The sequence below is a fragment of the Frankliniella occidentalis genome, unplaced genomic scaffold (assembly GCF_000697945.3).
Source record: "Frankliniella occidentalis isolate FOCC.00 unplaced genomic scaffold, Focc_3.1 Scaffold177, whole genome shotgun sequence".
NCBI lineage: Eukaryota > Metazoa > Arthropoda > Insecta > Thysanoptera > Thripidae > Frankliniella > Frankliniella occidentalis.
The window spans coordinates 316868-334374 of NW_026267303.1; the positions used below are offsets into that span (position 1 = coordinate 316868).

The following is a 17507-nucleotide window of genomic DNA, read 5'->3' on the forward strand; positions in this document are numbered from 1 at the left end:
TTTCTTATGGCCTTTTCTCCAAAGATAGTCACTGAAAAAAATTTAGATAGATATTAAAATTATAAGCAAGCAAAAGCAAACTGTGCAAGAATAAAAATTAGTTCTTACTTTTATATCTTACACTAGGAGTGGTAGCAATAGTGTCTGTTCCAAATTCCTGCGCCAATCGCTGGCTGAAAACCTCCATGTGAAGGAGCCCTAGAAATCCTAAACGAAAACCAGCGCCAAGAGCAGCACTGTTGCAGAAATAATCCGTTTAAAAAAAATTATTTTTGATTTTATGGCTCTTAAAGAGAAAAATAATCAATTTCAATTTCACCTTGTTTCCATCTCCATTGTAACACCAGAATCATTGATAAGTAGTTTTTCTAAAGCTATCCGTAAGTTTTGGAATTGAGACTGATCAATCGGATACAATCCAGCATACACCATGGGCTGAGCAGGAGGAAATGCACTAAGTGGTGTGATCAAATCCTTACTTTTATGAGCTGTTGAGCCTAGTTGAGCTTCACCAGCAGAGCGGATGTTACAAAACATATACCCAACTTGGCCAGCTTCCCTGAAAGTAACAATTTTAGTGTTGTTGATTTTAATAGACACTGGATCTTCAGAACAGCATTTGGGTCAGATAGGAAATTAGAAGGAAACTTACAATACACCAGTACTTTCCTCATGAGGTTGCAAGACACCCAGACCTTTCACAATATACTTCTTTTTAACTTTACCATCACTATCACTGTTTTCAGAAGTAAAAACAATCTCATCATTTACTTTGATAGATCCATCTACTACATACAACATTGTAAGAAATCCTCTGTAACGCTCAAACCACCCATCAAAGACCAGAGCACGGAGTGCAGCACCTCGATCTACATCAGGAGGGGGTATTCGTTCAACAATAGATCTCAAAACATCATCAACGCCCATTCCAGTCTTTGCTGATATCTGAAAAATATGAAAACAAAATCAAACCTTTCATTTAATTTTGCAGCAACATGGCAACAATACATGAGTTCACATACCTTCAAAACAGTTGATGTATCAATGTCAAAGAGTTGTTGCAACTGAGATGCAGCCCATTCCGGATCAGCATTTTTAAGATCACATTTATTCAAAACTGGGATAACAACCAACTCCCTTGTAAAAGCCATATAAAAATTCGCAACTGTTTGAGCCTGAACACCCTCATTGGCATCAACAAGCAATATAACACCTAAATGGACAAAAATGACGAGATATTATTTCCCCAAAACTGATACTAATAAAGGTGGAGATTTAATAGACTTACCCTGACAAACAGCCAGAGACCGTGAAACTTCATTTGAAAAATCAACATGGCCTGGGGTATCAATTAAATTAAGAAGAAACTCATCACCATCATAAGTATACCTAATAGATGCAGTTTGAGCTTTGACTGTAATGCCACGCTCTTGTTCTACCTAATAATGCACAAAAGTAATGGCACTATTTTTACTATCACCATCAACAATAATTTTATACTATAAATGCAAATCAATACCGATTTATAGTAAACGGTACAGAAAATATACCTGAAGTTTGTCAAGAACTTGCTGTGTTTTTCCTGCTCCTTGTTGACCCTTGTGTTCGGAAGGGCTCCAAGCTCCAGTGAATTCAAGTAAGCGATCAGCAAGTGTACTTTTGCCATGATCGACATGAGCTATGATACAAAAGTTACGAATGTGACTGACAGGTATATCACTAAATGGTGTTTCACCTTGACTATGTTGACTGTCTACAATTTTATCCCTGCCATCACAGTACAACCTAGTAAAATAAAAAAAGCAAAAACTAAGAATTCTATACACAAGCAGTCGCAGTGCAACACGTAAACTTTGTCCCAGACCAACAAATAAGCACCGTAAGTAACAAGTACAAACCTTATTAAAAGCCTTATTGTTAATAATAGAGATCAAGAAAACAACAAATTGAAAATGATACATGAGTTAAAAAACTTGTCTTACCTATGAAGAGATAACCTAAAGTTTAAATACTGGGACCGAAATTGAAAAGAGTTGATTGAACCAATATGACAAGGTAAAGTGCAGAATGGTCGAAACTTAACATATATTTGTGAAAGATTAGTCATTGTGTTAACGGATATTTGTGAATTCTTTCCATAATTTTTTGATCCTTTATCTCACGCTTTCTGCTTTCTGCGCAACCCTGCGAGTGAACGTCTGCTAAGTTCAGTTTTGCAAACTTTAAAATATCTCATCTGGAATTAAGCATCAGGCAGGGCTCAGTTAAGTCCGCTAACTACGTTCATGATTTAAAAAATAGAAACATTTTAGATTCGTACTCTTAGTTCTGGCGGAACGCTGGCATTAATGTTGTGATATGGTGTATGTCTGGGACGAGTGTGGGACAGCTGGTAAGATTGAATACATGTCTCCCGGCGGCTTGTTTATGTTTGGCCAGTCTTCCCGTCTTCCCTTCCACTTCAGCATTTATCGGTGCTTTTTGTTGCTTTTTAGTCTCTTTTTTCTTTTTGACATTGTTGAGCTGTTGACGTTTGCGCCGTGATAGATTTTGAAGATTTGTGAGCTCAACGCGTTATGAAGGCACTACGATTTTATTGGCATTCAAGGCTTACATAATCAACAAATATTATGGTGAATATTACTGTCTCGCCCATGAATTTTTTTCCGTTTTCGATAAAAAAAATAGTGTAATGAACTCACTTTCTAATTTTCATAGTATAGATTTCTTACAGCATACAACATTCCATTGACATTCTGAAAGGGGTATTCAACTCAACTCTTGATTCAGTTGAAGTCCCGTCATCAACGTCTCGCCCTACTGTGCACCCTTTACCAGAGCATGACTCACAGCAGCAATCTGGCAGTTTACAATTTATTTTAGTGCCTCTTGCAGCCATAGCTGTTCTTTTTTTAGTGTCTGGTTTGGTATGATAACTATTTGTAGGGCTGGATTACTCTTGTTTAAACTTTCCTACTGATGCTCAATACCTTTCTTTAGGTGATACTTTATTTAAGAAAGAGGCGGAACAATAATCTTAGACATCATTTAATACCTCTATATAATTTTGATTCTGATGATGAGGAGTGGGAAACAGAATTACTGGATGATGAATCAGAAGAAATCAGTTTAAGAAGAGTAAGATATTACATGTACATGAAGCAAGTTTGATTGTGTTATGTTCTCTTTTCCCTTAAGTGGTACTTTTGTTTGTTCTACAGGGGTACAAATCCATGGAATTTCCTCTGAGTAATAGAAGTTAGTCATGAGATCGATTTGTCCTCAAGATTTAAATTTCTGATGTTTAGTAAATGATAAAGGATATTTTTTTTAAGTTGTGACAGGTGGTGAAGACTCATGTTGATACATATAATGTAACTGAAATTTGACAGTGTGCACCCGTCTGAATGTGCTTGCAGAAGATAATAAATGCAGGGTCATTAAAAATCTGGCAAATATTTTTTTCCAACTGACATTTATAAGAGAAAATGAGATACATTTGTTATGACTGCAATGGAAAATGACACTTGTAATGATAAGTTTCAGGAACACAATGACATGAAGGATGAATGAAGACGATAATTAGGAAAAACTGCTAACATCACTTCCAAAAACTCTAGCTGTAATGATTGCTTTGGCCAATTTCGCATATCAATACAGGAATCATAAAATAAAATGCATTTGAATATGAATTAAAGATGGATGATAGGACAGTTAAAATTAAAGAGGTGGGCATGTAGAACGATGGCCGAACGAAAATTTTCGCTGTTCTTAAGCAATAAAATGAATACAGTAAAAGAACTGTAAGAAAACCCAACCCATGTTTAAACAGTGGCCATAATCTAAACATGTTACAAGAAGTCTGACAATTTCTACACATGCTATGGCTAAGCTTGCTGCTTAAAGGACTTTCTGTGAAATAAACATACAATCACATTTGTGCAGTCTAAAATAAGTAAGACAGTTGGCCAAGACAAACAAAATGCCAAAAATGGAGTAGCTGTCAACATGGAGATCTTCTCCTTCTGGCAGTGTTGAGTATCCTATTCAAACAGCATACATGATAAAATTATGATTTTCATGATTTAATTTTCCTCTCCTTCTTCCTCGTCCTCCTCCTCCTCTTCTTCTCCAGCTGATTCAGCCTTCTTCTCTTCCTTCTTTGGGCGACCACGACCTCGGCCAGGTACAGCAGGCTTCTGGAGTAATGAGAGAACAATGAGTTAGATGAGACACTAAAGAATGTACAAATTGAAAGAAAAGGACAGTGAAATCTTACCTTGGCTGCTTTGGCAGCCTTGCTTTTCTTGCCGGATCCTTTGGGTCTTCCACGTCCTCGCTTGGCAGGAGCTTCTTCGCTCTTGGCAGGTGAGGCAGCAGATCGTCCACGTTTCTTGGCAGGTGCAGCAGCCTTCCAGAGAGAAATTTTAGATTAATAATGGTCATAACATGATTGATTTAAACATGAGGATTTCCCGATGTATACCTTTCCTTCAGTGGCAGCCTTGCTAGGACGTCCACGCTTCTTCACTTCAGTAACAGCTCCGTCGTCAGACATGATGATTTAGGTGTTTTCAAAGAAGACTGAGATAACCACCTGTAAATATGCAAATTACAATGAGAAAAAGAAATATGAGCACACAGCTTGAAAGGCTGAGCATTACAGCTGATGGGAATCATTTGAAGGTTTACATTATGATGTAAGACTGGAGATGCAGAGATTTTACTGAAGAATGCGAACTAATAAATGAAGATTTAATATCAGCTACTAATATCATTTGCAAATAAGGAACAGAGATGCTGTTATTACAAGACAAAAGATGTATTACGTTATAAGGTAATCTATTGTCCGAATGTAGTTTTAAGTTTAGGCAAACAAGTTTAGATAACTTTTGATAAAATTGCTTTAAGTCTTGATTTAGGTTTGAACAGACTGTAGTTGATGGCTTGACTTCATTCTTCTGGTGTCCTCTTCACTTCAAATATACGGTGAGTAATATATAAGGTAAGCGAGAAAATTAAAGGAACATGCCTGAGAATGTACTATTAATATTCCAGTAATTACAAAAAATTTGAAAAAATCTCAAATAAACTCTGAGCTTAATTTGATCAGTTGCGTAAAAGACAAAAGTAATGAGTCAATTATTAATTGCAAGCTTGATGAATTTGCAGTCAGAAGTTGATTCTTGAAGTGGATCTCAGGCATTAGCAGATCTGGATATCCCAGTAAAAGTGAATTTTACTTAATTCCTTTCCTTACCTCTTGGTGTAATACACAGAGGCCTCCTCTTTGCATGTGATTCCTGCGGCCCCTGCTGGAAAATCATTGTGGTAAATTATACCTTCAAGAATTGAAGGCTGTTAAGATGTGCTAGACTTGGTCGCTTGAATAGGAAAAAGGCCAGAGCACTGAAATTAACAAGGGTAACTTCAGCCACGGTACATCCACTTTGACTGCATCAATCCATATCAAAAAATAAAATTAAGCACAGCAAAAACTCTTTAAAAAAAACTAGGGAAGGTTATTAATTTTTAATGCTTTACAAGACTGGGCTTAAATTTGGAAACTGTGAAAAAATTGACTTTAGCAAAGAAAACAAATTCTTAAAGATCTTAATGTTGAAAATCAAAAATTTAAATTCAGAACAATGCAAGACTATTAATGAGGAAATTTAAATTTGGAATGTGCAGGGTGATCCAGTGAGTGCTCGCGTCGTCGTCTTCAGCCGAAGGATGCAAGCGTCTTCGTCGCCACCAGTATATCAGCGTCTCTCCAGCGTCGGGTCGGGGACGCCAAACAAGCGCGCACGCCCTCTCCCCACCCCACCCCAAACAAGCCTTACGAAAACATCTATTATCACTGATTACAATAAACTAAACCTACAGGACTATAGCCGATGTAAAAAAAACCGTTAGGTAAAATATAACCTGCTATAATCCCGATGGATCCCCGAAAAGAAGAGAACTACTATTAATGCAACCACATCAACATTTTCAGGCAGCAAAACGCATATTTCAAGCGGGCTCTACTAAACTCCCGTGAAAAAATACCACTCCGCAAAAGGAAACAAAATTGGAAACATTTTTTCCGACCCGATATCCCAAGCCTTTCTCCGTACTATCAGAGAAATTCTACTCCGGCTGAACTCAATATAACTATGGTACGCGCCCGCCATTTTCAAAAATTGATTAGGTGATGTGAGAGCTTTATTTGAATAGCACAGCCTCTGAAAGCGTGGAAAAAATATTGTGACGAAAATTGGTTGAGGAAACTTCAGCCCCCGCAAGGAAAAAATCACAAACTCCCAAATAGCTTTACCACGACAAGCGAAAGGCCGAACAATGAACAGTGGTGCCTATGGCTGGGGCGACAGACGCCATGGAGGATCGGTCCGTCAACCGAGGGGGTAAACTAGCTACCCTAAAATGAATTTTCTCAAGCTTCCCGTGATGATAAAAATTGGTTCTAATAGTGCAAAAAATTGCTTAGGATCCGAAGAGATTGTTGCACACATCGCCCACCTTAAATTTTCACCGATAAAGTGGTTAAAGACAAATAGGAAAATTAACACTCACTGCTCTCGCTCCGACCGGCGATCTCCCAACAGCTTCAGCTTACTACAGCCAACTGCCAACCGCCGCGAGCGCGCAGCGCGCCAGCGCCAACGGCCAACCCCGGTAGTGCCGACACTTGTGCCCAGAGGGCGCTGATGTTCTGGCGCCAAAACTTCCACAATTCTAGATATTTATGGTTAAAAATGCCGTCTAAAATGTAATAATCAGGATGTAGAGACGAAAAAAATACTACATTTCACACGTTTTGAACTGTGGCACGGACTGCTTGCATTATAAAGAATGTTATTTTGTTTAAAGAGAGCGAAGTGTAATGCTATGTTGCCAAGTCTCCTTGTTTACCATTTAAAAACTGTATTTTTTTAAATGTGGAAAACGAGATTAACGAGGCCAGCTGCAGGGAAAACAATTCAGTTTATTCGTAATTTATTTTATCCCCAACTCTGCGAGTCTCGTAGCACGCTCCAATCTTCATTTTCCTTTTTTTCGGAATGCCCGAAACCTCACGGAGTCACATCACGACAGTAGTCCTCCGAGAAATGTCACAACATCGCCAGCCAAAATCAGAATCGTCACCTTTAAATTTTGCAGCGGACTACGTATTCCGGTCAGTGTTTTTCGTCGTCCTCCTTGTCATGTTCCACTTCAAATAGAATTAAAATTTTGAAATAATCCACACTTACAGGATACTTTGACGATATTGCCTTTTAAGCCGCTCATGAATGGGGTACTCAGCAAGAGGAAGAAGAAAAGCATTTAGAGTACGAAGGTGCGCGATTGGTCGAGGCTTTCCCTTCGCTTACCCCTCTCGACCAATCAGGAGCAGCAATGTGATATTGCCACCTTCCGGTGGCCGCCTGTCGGCCTCCGTGGCGCAATCGGTTAGCGCGTTCGGCTGTTAACCGAAAGGTTGGTGGTTCGAGTCCACCCGGGGGCGGGCTCACTCATTTTTCGTTCGATATTTTTCGCCAAAAACTTGATCCGTACGTAGGCCTTTTTTTCCGAAATGCGGTACTGTTTCCCATTGAGAAAAAGCCTTTCTCAAAACTGGGATTTGTTTGATGTCTATTGATGTGAATTTCAAAGTACCCTCCTAGTCAATGGGACCAACCTCCAAGAACTTCGTACTTCCGCTAACTATGAAATTAGAGGGTCACTTTTGTTTTACGTTAATATTGTTATATTATACACAAACGATTTCACAATGTTTATAATTTCGGTTTTTTTTTGTTTTTGTATTTTTGGATATTAGTTGTATACCCATTTCAAACATGTATTCTTTTTTTCTTCTTAAGTTGGCAAGTGTTTGTCAACATCAGCAGAACACTTCCTAACCCGGGACCGAGAGATGCACGTTGGATTGAGATATCTTTCTTTAGTGAATCATTTTCCTTCCTGACGTCTTTCGATATGGTGAATGCTGATATTTTAGGTCTATTCCAGGAGAGAGACTTCCTGAGAATATGTGCTCCTATGGTTCGTTATAGCAAGTATGTAAATAAAGGTTATACTGGTGTAGGATTTATTTTGTATTTTTACACTGATGGGTTGAAACTTAACTTTACTTCGAATTTCTACCAGGTTGTCTTTCCGTATTCTAGCAAAGCGGCATGGCTGCGATCTGTGCTTTACTCCCATGATAATGGCTGACTCCTTTGTGCAGTCTGCCAAGGCTCGCAGTAATGAATTTACTACATGTACAGGTATGATCCATTTCTTCGCAAAGAGTTGTAGTAGTTCAGTTAATCTCTCAATTTATTAACTTTTATTCATAGAGGACTCTCCGTTGATTGTTCAGTTTGCTGCCAACTCCACTCTTGACTTTGTAAATGCAGCAGAAATTGTAGCACCGTAAGTTACAGTAAAACTCAATCAAAAACCTAAGATAAATAGCAGTATACTTTGTGTATGTCACTTACTCTACTGTTTCTGTTAGATTTAGTGATGGGGTTGATCTTAATTGCGGATGTCCACAACGGTGGGCTATGAAAGAAGGCTACGGTGCTCATTTACTGACAAAGCCAGAAACAATACATGACATGGTGCGACAAGTTCGCAATAGAGTATCAGACAACTATTCTGTGTCAGTTAAAATTCGTTTGCTTGAGGAGGACAGGTACCAGAAGTCAGTTAATGCCCTCATTCTATATGTAGTCAAGTCAAAGTCATTGACAAAAATCTTTTTCTCGTAGGAAAACTATTGAACTAGCTCGTTCTCTGGAAGCTGCTGGTGTGACTTTCCTTACTCTTCATGCACGAACTACTCAGGAAAGGCATTCACCCATTCATGAAGACTCCTTACATGAAGTATGTCAAAGTCTTAAAGTGCCCTTGGTAGCCAATGGAGATGTAAAATCATTAAAAGGGGCAGAAAGGTTGCATGCTAAAACTGGATGTAAAGGTATTATTCTCAATTTTTTAAATTATCCAATTTACTGAATGAGATACGTAAATAAAAAGGCTTCAAGACCAGCGGCAGTCAATGTTTTGAATTCTTGTATTTAATCTCATTGTTGCAGGCATGATGGCAGCACGTGGCATGCTAGCTAACCCAGCAATGTTTCTAGGATGTGCCACAACTCCTCTCACTTGTGTTCAAGATTGGGTCAATATTTCTCTTGATTTGGGAACAATTTTCAACTGCTTCCACCACCATTTGGTATTTATGCTAGAACACGTTTTGTCTAAAGAAGAGAGGCGTATATTTAACTGTCTCAAAACAAAATCAGCAGTTCTAGATTTCCTCAAAGACACTTATGGAATCACATATAAACCTGGTGAAAGTGGGCTTAGCTCTGCAAGCGATGTGATAATATGTGATAAAAGTAGTATCCGAGAAGAAAATTCTGTTGGTGCATTCTTTACATCAACTGTCCAGGAAGATGAGTCTTATGATGATACTTTGGATAGTTTGGGTGGGTTATACAACTAACTTCAATGAAAATGGTTTCTATTTTACAAGAAAATAAAATTTTGCAATTTTCTTCTCATGCAATTTGTTTTTCCTAATTTTCTTTCTTAAATTTTGCACTTCCTTTGCATGGTTCTCCTGCCCCATGTACTCACCTCTATTGCAGGTCCGCATTAATAAAAATAACATTTTCCTTGAAAAATATACAATGAACGAATGAACGTTCAAATTCGAAAATACCAAACAAGTGCTCCCTTACCACGCTCTCACCCCTCACCCCACCAACTTGCCAACCTCCTCCTCCCCTCCCCAACCCCCACATGATGAGCATGATGACCCCGCCCCCTGTGCTGCGACCCCCTCCGTCTCCGTCCCTCCCCCGAGCCGACCGCAAGCAAGCAAGCAAACTGAGCAAGAAGTGCGCCATGGAGGGTATATGAATGGAGAAACAAGTACGGTTAGAAAAATGGCCGCAAAACGCGTCCGCGCCTGCCCGCTCCCGCCAGAGCGCGCCACCTCCGCTAAGGGGATGGATCGCGGCCGGGACTGCAGCGGTGCAATGGGCGGACGGGGGCGCTCGTCACGTTATCTGGCTCCAGCCCTTAAACCGTTCAGATTTTGACTTTTTGTGTCCAAGGGGGTGCTGTAGGCTATGGTCCAAGCTTTCCGGCGCTGCAATTATTTTCCCTGTGAGACCCATACAACCCGGACTAGAGAGCCGACAAGACCGGCGAAATCGTCTGGGCAAGCCGCGCCGAGGCGCGCCGACACCTAGAACGGGTTCCAGGCCTTGAACCGTTCAAATTTGGACAAAATGCGTCGGTAGTGTGTTTGAAGCCCTTAGGTCTAGCTTTCAGGGGCTGTTGTTATTTTTATTGTGCGAGCACTACCACCCGAGCGGGAGAGCCAGACACTTCGTGTAGCTGGCAATGGTACCTGACATATGGGTAGCACCGTGGGGTACTAGGGCTCTCACTTTTACCCGCGCACCCGGGTTACCCACTGCGGGTCTACGCGGGTACCCGGGTTACCCGCTCCGTGTCTACGCGGGTACCCAGGTTACCCGTTCACCCGGTTCCTACCCGGGTCACCCGGGTACCCACGGGTCACGAGTTTGCGAGCCCTATCGGGTACCTCTGATGACACCAGCCCTGTTCGAATTTGAACGGTGGGCCCCACCCCACGGTACCCAATATCAGGTACCATTGCCAGCTATACGATGTGTCTGGCTCTCCCGCTCGGGTGGTAGTGCTCGCACAATAAAAATAACAACAGCCCCTGAAAGCTAGACCTAAGGGCTTCAAACACACTACCGACGCATTTTGTCCAAATTTGAACGGTTCAAGGCCTGGAACCCGTTCTAGGTGTCGGCGCGCCTCGGCGCGGCTTGCCCAGACGATTTCGCCGGTCTTGTCGGCTCTCTAGTCCGGGTTGTATGGGTCTCACAGGGAAAATAATTGCAGCGCCGGAAAGCTTGGACCATAGCCTACAGCACCCCTTTGGACACAAAAAGTCAAAATCTGAACGGTTTAAGGGCTGGAGCCAGATAACGTGACGAGCGCCCCCGTCCGCCCATTGCACCGCTGCAGTCCCGGCCGCGATCCATCCCCTTAGCGGAGGTGGCGCGCTCTGGCTAGCTCTGGCGGCGGGCTGCGGCGGCTCGGCTCGTCCGGACGCGTTTCGTGGCCATTTTTCCCCGGCCCGGCGGCCGCAGAAGCTCCTCCATACCTTTACTCTCCATGAGTGCGCAGTGTTTTCAGAGAAGTTCGAATTCGACGGCCGTTGCTCCGCTACGAGTATTGTTGGTTGTATCGGCCTAGAAGTCAGTACCGTCCGCAAAGTCGTAAATTTTTCCTGCAATCATGGCTTGGCAACCTCTTGAATCAAACCCAGAAGTAAGTGCAAACTATTTAGGCAACTTATTCTTGCCGGTTTAGCCGGTACATAAAACAAAGTCTCTTTAAGACTTGTACACCGACTTAATTCTTATTGGTGTGTTTCTTGTGTTCATCCTGTTCAGATTATGAATGATAATTTATTTATTACCTGGACTAGACTTTTGCTTATACAAGATAGATGCAGTCTCATAACCTCATCTGTCAGAAACTTATGTATGAACTTGAATTTCGTAGGACATTAATCGTTCTTCTTGCCTTGGTTCATTAGCATATTCTTCACCTTTGTTACTAATATTCATGTGAAACTTTATTTTTCTTTCCAGGTGATGACCAAGGTACAGTTAAAAGAAGATGAACCAGAATCCTCCTCTTACCTCGGAATTCTACGCTAATTATGTAGCCAGATTAAGTATTTTTTCTGCTCTGTATAAAATTTTGTGTGGATATTTTCAGTATATTCAACGAGCTGGAGTATCTGATGACATTCAGGTCGTTGATGTATTTGGACTGGACCCTGACATCCTTGCAATTGTTCCTCAGCCTACGTATTCATTAATTTTACTTTTTCCTTGTTCTGACATTGTGAGTTTAAAGTTGAAAAGTCTTTCTTGTGGTGCCTTATACCATGAATTATTATTTTTAATTTTTTATGTTTTTTACGTAGTATGAGAAGTTTAAAGCTGATGAAGAAGAAATGTTAAAAGACAAGGATCAAAAAATTCCATCGTCCACATTTTTTATGAAGCAAATAACTCCAAATGCATGTGGGACAATTGCTCTAGTCCATGGAATCCTTAACAACCTTGATGAGTAAGACAAGTTATTTTATTTTTTTACAGTTCATACTGTTTCTCCTTTTCCCCTCAATTATATAAAATATTTGTTAAATTTTAAGGATCAAGTTGAAGGATGGTATTTTGAAAGACTTTATAGAGAAGGCAGCATCACTCAGTCCCCTGGAACGAGGAGACCTCCTCGACAAAATGGGCAGCATAATTGATTTGCACAAAGAAGTTGCTGCTGAAGGGCAAACTGAGGTACCATGTGATTTGATTTGTCTGTTAACTTATTAACACCACTGACTGTTATTTCCAAATATTTGTGGGTTTATGGTTTATTTAAATTTCCCTCTCACCAGGCACCACCTGCTGAAGAAAAAATCATCCACCACTTTGTAGCATTTGTTCATAAGGAGGGAAATTTACTTGAACTTGGTGAGGCATTCGACTTAATTTGAAGCGGGAATCCTCCATGTCCACTGAACTTCGTAATAAACCATTTGAATTTTATGTCCTTTTTGGCAGATGGCAGAAAGTTTGGCCCCATTAACCACGGACCAACAACTCCTGAGACATTCTTGGCTGTATGTGGTTTTTTAAAATCTATATTTGATGTATACTTTAATCTTGTGCAATACCATAACTTACGTTATCTTTTCTTTTTTCTCAAAGGATGCAGCAAAAGTGTGCAAAACCTTTATGACTCGTGATCCTGAAGAAGTTCGTTTTACAATTGTTGCTATCAGCCGTGATCAAAACTGAAAACCACTCTTATCAAACATGCTTGCTTGTTATCAACTGCTTTGGTTGTGCTTTTCATTTTGAACTCTATTTCACTACAAATCCTTCTGTCTAGTAGTGTGAATAATATTATTATTTATATTTTGTATACTTACAAAGCCCTTTTATATTTTCATTAAATCCTAAATTTTACCAGACCTGTAGTTTGATTTCAAATTTTATTTAACTACTTGCATGGTTCCTTCATATTTAAAAAAAATCAGTTCACCACTACAGAAGATCTACTTAACTTAACTTTCCATCTTGGATATTCTTTGCTTTTTTCAGGAATTCTTTGGCCAATGAAGGATTTTTTTCTACTCCTCTTCCAAGCTGATATGCAGCACTGACTTCATGACATGCCTTAAAATTATCTAAATTACAAGCCTTGCTGAAGTACTGAAAAGCTTTAGCAAAATCTTGAGGTACTGATGTTACATCTTCTGGAGATCTCAAAATCAGACCAGCATCATAGCATGAGTTGTGACTGAAGTAGTGGTTCATATCACAGTACCTTAAATGTTGCTCTAGAGCCTGAGAGAATAAAGGAAGAAAAGTAGATAAATTGTTATTATTTTTTGTAATAAATCTTTAAGTGAAGGGATAGAAACAAAAATTACCTGAGGAAACATTTTCTCCATTTGTAAAATCTGGGCATTTCTCCAACACCCCTCTTGTTCTCCAAGCTCACATGCCATAGATGTGTAGTGCAATGCCTAAGGAAGATTAAGATTTTCAATTAGCAACATTCTTTTAATTTATGGACAGAAAATGTAAGGTTTCACTTAACACATTTTAACTTCATTTGTGGACTAAAACAATATTGTGACAGTGACACAGTATGTGGTGAAATCTCCGAAAGCAAACCAACTTTGAAAGTAAACTTACCTTCTTTACATCAGTTTCAGCTCCAACCTCTTTACCATCGACAAGAGAAACTCCATACTTGTAACAGCTACGAGGATATTTGAACTTTTCGCATGCATGCTTGTAATGTTCTATGGCTTCCTTAGGTTGTCTGAATTGTGAGAACCAGTCACCAAGCAAATGGCAAGCTGGAAGAAGTAAATATCATACTCAATAAATAATGTTTGAAGCAGAGGGAAGTTAGTAAGTACCTGTTAATAAAAATTAGGAGTAAATATAAAGCCCACCTTCTGGGTTTTCTTCTTTAAAACATTCAAAACTGTAAGTAATCCTAAGCTCCTTCAAGTACTCCTCGTATTCTTCAGGAGTGTTCAAATTTTTTGTACTCATTTTCTTATTAGTTCAAAAATTAACTAGGTTATGTAACAAGCTAAATCTTTCTTGACGCTGATGCAAGAGATGATTGACGCTATATGATCAACATTAAAGTGAGAAAGTTCACACGAATTCACGGCCCTTTTCCAAACTTTACGAGACCTTTTTCATGACAAAGTTAATCGGTATTTCCTGCAAATTTTGGCCAAGTTTTGGTTGCAATCGGCCAGCGCCAGTAGCAGACAGAAAGCGTAAGCTGCTGAAGTGTGAATAATATCTTCCTGTAAATAACGCGGAGTCGACAAGGAGTATTCACGGTCGCTTGCGACATGGAGTAGTGACGTCGACAACGCGCAGCTTGGATCGTGGATCGCTACACTCTGCCGTCAATGAGTATCACCTTCAGGCTTCACGCTTTACGTGTCATACGATTTTAACGCGTCAACGAAGAAGATGAAAAGTCTACTATTGCAGCGAAATTCTGTCGAGTGGGGCCATGGATCTTCTGCGGGACTCCAGGTGCGTAAAAGATTTTGCATATTTCACCCTCCCTGTCATTGCAACTGAAATCGGTCAAAGTGATGTCAACGACGTGACGCCAAAATGATATGTAGAAATCCCATCAGATTTCCGTCTGCGAATACCGCGGGCATCCTGACTATGCGGATGAGGTGGGCGTCTCCACTGTCGTGTTATGGGTCAGGGATACAATATACAACATCCACAACGAATGCACCCAGGACGACGACGTCCTATGGGTGGACCGCCAACTTCACATGGCTGCGTGGCGGGTTGGCCTACCCAGCGCGTCGCAGGCGCTAGCATTAGCGCTGCCTTGCGAAACGTTTTTTTTTTTTTGGGGGGGGGGGGGCGAGTGCGGACACCTTTCCTCTTCACAGCCTCGAGCACCCGGGTTCGTCAAAGTGACATCGAGTATTGAGTCAAGATTGGGTCGTCACGCCACTTGTAGTGATGTCCAATGGTCGGTCAACCCCCCACTCCACCTGTCTGCCATCTCTCTTGCACGCGCTAGCCGGCCAGTAGCTCCGTCCCTCTCGCTCGCTCGATGGGCACCCATCGGCGCCGAGCGACCGACCATTGGACACCACTAGCCACTTGGTGTCATTTCGACGGTCAACCTGTGTTGTCTGGGGTCCGACCCAATACGTAATAGGTCACCAATACACACAAACACAGAAATTGATTTCTCGTTTCAAGTACATTTTGTACGAAAAGTGACCCAAGACTATTTTTTTGCTTCATACAAGACGAATTTTCCTTATCTTGTAGCACATATCGTTCTTAAAACGTTTACGAAACCTTCAAAGAACCAAAAGAACGTTCTCGGAACGTTGTCGTTGTCTTAATGCTTGGTTCTACAAGGGAGTTAGAAAATTTTCTCAATCGAAAGGTAATATCATCTTGCGTCAAGAGTAACATTGGTCTTAGGTCAAAATATACTCACTTGAAATAAGAAGCCATTTATCTGAGTGTCTGAGTGCACGTTGAGCTCGCGAGGTGCAGAGCCCACCTTTGCCCTCACCCCGTCCCCGCGCCCCGCGCCTCACGCCGTGCCCTTCTCTCTTGCACTATACGCGAATTGGACATTATTTTGACCCCCCTTCGCCTTCGCTGTCGGCTTATTGTCCATTACGATCAGCCCCCCCGCGGGCAAAGAAGTGATTTGGCGATTCGGGAGCGGCCCTAAAGCGAAGCCATACTGTTGTTTCCACCGCCCCCGCCCCCACCTCTCTCTCAGGCCGTGCCATCTCCTCCTGACATTTTTATCACGTTTAGAACAAATAAAGGTCTCGCTGCACCCTGCCCACCGCGCACTGCTGCGCACTGCTGCGCCGCGGCGGCCGGGGCGCGGCGGGGAGAGCGAGAGAGAAGGAGGAGGAGAGTGATGGCGACCGCAGCGGCGGGGAATAGGCGAAGAATACGTGTGGGGAATAGAACGGAATACCCCCAATACCACCTCGGGCGCCCCGCCCCACCTCCCCGCCGCCCTAGATTGAGCTAGCCGTGCTGCCTGCCGTGCCCAACACAATGGATAGCAGCGTTCCCCGGCGCTGGCCAATAGGGTTTTATGTCTGTTCCCCCCCCCCCCGAAATTTATTCCACAATTTAGCCTCCGCTTTTGACCGGGTAGGGGGGAGGAGCCCGCGCTGCTCGCCGTGGACCCACCCCGGGGGCTCGCCGCCGCGGGGCCGAGGTCTCTTTACGCTCGGACCCCGGTATACGCGCGCTAAATTTTGAACAAAGCGTCTCCACGATAAAAATGGCCACGCCATCCATTTGGGCGCCATAACTCCGGGCGCCAGGGACGTCTCATGAAATCTGCCAGATGGAATTCCGTCGTTACGTATTCTTGGCTCGGAACGGGAGCAAAGAAGATTACAGGGGAAAAGGGGGAGGGAGGGAGGGAGGGAGGGGCCACGACGAGATGTAGGGGCATGTCCGCGGCGGGCGCGGGGGTGCCGCCCAGCCAACCCCGCTTCCCCACCAACGACCCGGTCGCTAAAATTGGGCGGCTCCATTGTCAACGTAAAATAAACAAAGTATCCGCGGGCCGTGGTCCGGTCCGATCCGGCCCGGGGCGAGAGCGCAGCGGGGCAGGACAACGTGGCGATCAGAATCTGTAATGGAGACAGGTCCTTGGTCCTTCCCTATCCGAGCTGGCTCTCCTTGCGGAGGGGAGGGGGAGCCGAACGGCGGCAGGGGCTCTTTGGGAAATTGCTGCTATCCTTTGAATGCTAACAACAACAATTAACCCTGTGCATAATTGAGTTGCCGGCCCGGCCCGGAGGAGGGGTGGGCAGCAGGGTGAGCCGGTCCGGTCCCACCGGCCCCGGGAGGGGAGGCGGGTGGCCTACCTACTCGGCTGCGATCGAGGTCTCGAAGCAGCGGGCCGACCGATTATTTCCGGCTCGGCGCTGGCTGGGGGCCCCTCGCCCTCCTGGCAGTGCGGTGGTTTGTCTCGCCTCGACTCCGCCAGCCGTTTGAACGCGAGTAAAAGAAGACTTGCGGGGGTCTAAACATGGCTGGCGGCCCGGCGTGTCTGCTGCCGCGGGGGGCCGCGGGGGCTGCTGCCCGCGCGGGGCCTGCTGCCCGCGCGGGGCCTGGAGGGGCGTATCGTCGTGCGAGAGAAAATGGGGGGGGGGGTGGAGGGCTCTCTTTCGCGCCGGCTCGCCTGGCCTCCACCTCTTTCTTTGATGAAGGGACGCACAACCTGAACGGACGGGAAGAATGGACGCCGGCCCGCTTTACGAGTCGACGCTGGGCCAATGGGCGGCGCCGGGGCGAGGGGAGAAGGGGAAAGGG

The 17507-nt window shown here is 43.0% G+C and overlaps 6 protein-coding genes and 1 non-coding gene across 11 annotated transcripts in view; 4 read left to right on the plus strand and 3 right to left on the minus strand.

The window, feature by feature from the left end:
• The window catches only part of LOC113213197 (translation factor GUF1 homolog, mitochondrial), a gene marked incomplete at its 3' end in the record, with an annotated part of 11989 nt that extends 9753 nt beyond the window's left edge, over nucleotides 1–2236 (minus strand). Inside the window, 7 exon segments of the mRNA XM_052271875.1 lie at nucleotides 109–236; nucleotides 320–559; nucleotides 653–945; nucleotides 1023–1213; nucleotides 1289–1439; nucleotides 1551–1785; nucleotides 1983–2236. Of these exon segments, the coding sequence (XP_052127835.1) occupies nucleotides 109–236; nucleotides 320–559; nucleotides 653–945; nucleotides 1023–1213; nucleotides 1289–1439; nucleotides 1551–1785; nucleotides 1983–2107 (1363 nt within the window).
• A 32-nt stretch (nucleotides 2237–2268) lies between these two features.
• LOC113213201 (small integral membrane protein 29-like) lies at nucleotides 2269–3447 on the plus strand. The gene is made up of 4 exons (XM_026432186.2): nucleotides 2269–2633; nucleotides 2724–2927; nucleotides 3001–3138; nucleotides 3222–3447. The coding sequence occupies exons 1-4, from the start codon at nucleotides 2631–2633 to the stop codon at nucleotides 3261–3263; spliced, it is 387 nt and encodes a 128-aa protein (XP_026287971.1). The 5' UTR covers nucleotides 2269–2630; the 3' UTR covers nucleotides 3264–3447.
• Nucleotides 3448–3456: 9 nt separating this feature from the next.
• On the minus strand, nucleotides 3457–6729 carry LOC113213202 (high mobility group protein HMG-I/HMG-Y). 3 transcript variants are annotated; one of them, XM_026432188.2, is made up of 5 exons: nucleotides 6577–6688; nucleotides 5261–5315; nucleotides 4487–4597; nucleotides 4280–4411; nucleotides 3457–4199 (listed from the first exon to the last, which is right to left on the minus strand). In XM_026432188.2, exons 3-5 carry the CDS (start codon nucleotides 4556–4558, stop codon nucleotides 4086–4088), a joined length of 318 nt encoding a protein of 105 aa, XP_026287973.1. In that variant the 5' UTR covers nucleotides 4559–4597; nucleotides 5261–5315; nucleotides 6577–6688; the 3' UTR covers nucleotides 3457–4085. The 3 variants fall into 3 exon arrangements, with proteins under 3 accessions (XP_026287973.1, XP_026287975.1, XP_026287974.1); XM_026432190.2 differs by having other exon boundaries at nucleotides 5261–5312; nucleotides 6577–6653; XM_026432189.2 differs by lacking the exon at nucleotides 5261–5315 and having other exon boundaries at nucleotides 6577–6729.
• A 551-nt stretch (nucleotides 6730–7280) lies between these two features.
• Nucleotides 7281–9568, plus strand: LOC113213200 (tRNA-dihydrouridine(20a/20b) synthase [NAD(P)+]-like). 2 transcript variants are annotated; one of them, XM_026432185.1, is made up of 7 exons: nucleotides 7281–7342; nucleotides 7869–8063; nucleotides 8155–8276; nucleotides 8349–8424; nucleotides 8510–8689; nucleotides 8766–8974; nucleotides 9093–9568. In XM_026432185.1, the coding sequence occupies exons 1-7, from the start codon at nucleotides 7296–7298 to the stop codon at nucleotides 9503–9505; spliced, it is 1242 nt and encodes a 413-aa protein (XP_026287970.1). In that variant the 5' UTR covers nucleotides 7281–7295; the 3' UTR covers nucleotides 9506–9568. The 2 variants fall into 2 exon arrangements, with proteins under 2 accessions (XP_026287970.1, XP_052127839.1); XM_052271879.1 differs by lacking the exon at nucleotides 7281–7342 and adding an exon at nucleotides 7468–7482.
• On the plus strand, nucleotides 7437–7510 carry Trnan-guu (transfer RNA asparagine (anticodon GUU)). Its single transcript has one exon. It is a non-coding gene; the product is annotated as a tRNA-Asn (tRNA).
• Nucleotides 9569–9877: 309 nt separating the features above from the next.
• LOC113213204 (ubiquitin carboxyl-terminal hydrolase) lies at nucleotides 9878–13099 on the plus strand. Of its 2 annotated transcripts, XM_026432192.2 has the most exons (9): nucleotides 9878–9901; nucleotides 11227–11379; nucleotides 11706–11717; nucleotides 11836–11964; nucleotides 12047–12192; nucleotides 12278–12419; nucleotides 12521–12596; nucleotides 12687–12745; nucleotides 12834–13099. In XM_026432192.2, the coding sequence occupies exons 2-9, from the start codon at nucleotides 11347–11349 to the stop codon at nucleotides 12921–12923; spliced, it is 687 nt and encodes a 228-aa protein (XP_026287977.1). In that variant the 5' UTR covers nucleotides 9878–9901; nucleotides 11227–11346; the 3' UTR covers nucleotides 12924–13099. The 2 variants fall into 2 exon arrangements, with proteins under 2 accessions (XP_026287977.1, XP_052127840.1); XM_052271880.1 differs by lacking the exon at nucleotides 11706–11717 and having other exon boundaries at nucleotides 9879–9901.
• A 2-nt stretch (nucleotides 13100–13101) lies between these two features.
• Nucleotides 13102–14458, minus strand: LOC113213205 (cytochrome c oxidase assembly factor 7 homolog). Its single transcript, XM_026432193.2, has 4 exons — nucleotides 14096–14458; nucleotides 13830–13996; nucleotides 13562–13657; nucleotides 13102–13475 (listed from the first exon to the last, which is right to left on the minus strand). Exons 1-4 carry the CDS (start codon nucleotides 14196–14198, stop codon nucleotides 13188–13190), a joined length of 654 nt encoding a protein of 217 aa, XP_026287978.1. The 5' UTR covers nucleotides 14199–14458; the 3' UTR covers nucleotides 13102–13187.
• Nucleotides 14459–17507: the final 3049 nt, after the last annotated feature.

Coding starts and splice junctions, on each gene's coding strand:
- LOC113213202 (XM_026432189.2), bottom strand. CDS start 4,558: ATGTCTGACGACGGAGCTGTTACTGAAGTGAAGAAGCGTGGACGTCCT. Junction 4,412..4,486: donor AGGCTGCCACTGAAGGAAAG/GTATACATCGGG, acceptor TCTCTCTGGAAG/GCTGCTGCACCTGCCAAGAA. Junction 4,200..4,279: donor AGGCTGCCAAAGCAGCCAAG/GTAAGATTTCAC, acceptor TCATTACTCCAG/AAGCCTGCTGTACCTGGCCG.
- LOC113213200 (XM_026432185.1), top strand. CDS start 7,296: ATGGGGTACTCAGCAAGAGGAAGAAGAAAAGCATTTAGAGTACGAAG. Junction 8,425..8,509: donor GCAGCAGAAATTGTAGCACC/GTAAGTTACAGT, acceptor TGTTTCTGTTAG/ATTTAGTGATGGGGTTGATC. Junction 8,975..9,092: donor TGCTAAAACTGGATGTAAAG/GTATTATTCTCA, acceptor TCATTGTTGCAG/GCATGATGGCAGCACGTGGC.
- LOC113213205 (XM_026432193.2), bottom strand. CDS start 14,198: ATGAGTACAAAAAATTTGAACACTCCTGAAGAATACGAGGAGTACTTG. Junction 13,997..14,095: donor TAAAGAAGAAAACCCAGAAG/GTGGGCTTTATA, acceptor TACTTCTTCCAG/CTTGCCATTTGCTTGGTGAC. Junction 13,658..13,829: donor CTGAAACTGATGTAAAGAAG/GTAAGTTTACTT, acceptor AATCTTCCTTAG/GCATTGCACTACACATCTAT.
- LOC113213201 (XM_026432186.2), top strand. Junction 2,928..3,000: donor TTTTTTTAGTGTCTGGTTTG/GTATGATAACTA, acceptor ACCTTTCTTTAG/GTGATACTTTATTTAAGAAA. Junction 3,139..3,221: donor AAGAAATCAGTTTAAGAAGA/GTAAGATATTAC, acceptor TTTGTTCTACAG/GGGTACAAATCCATGGAATT.
- LOC113213204 (XM_026432192.2), top strand. CDS start 11,347: ATGGCTTGGCAACCTCTTGAATCAAACCCAGAA. Junction 11,965..12,046: donor TTTTTCCTTGTTCTGACATT/GTGAGTTTAAAG, acceptor TTTTTTACGTAG/TATGAGAAGTTTAAAGCTGA. Junction 12,597..12,686: donor GGGAAATTTACTTGAACTTG/GTGAGGCATTCG, acceptor CCTTTTTGGCAG/ATGGCAGAAAGTTTGGCCCC.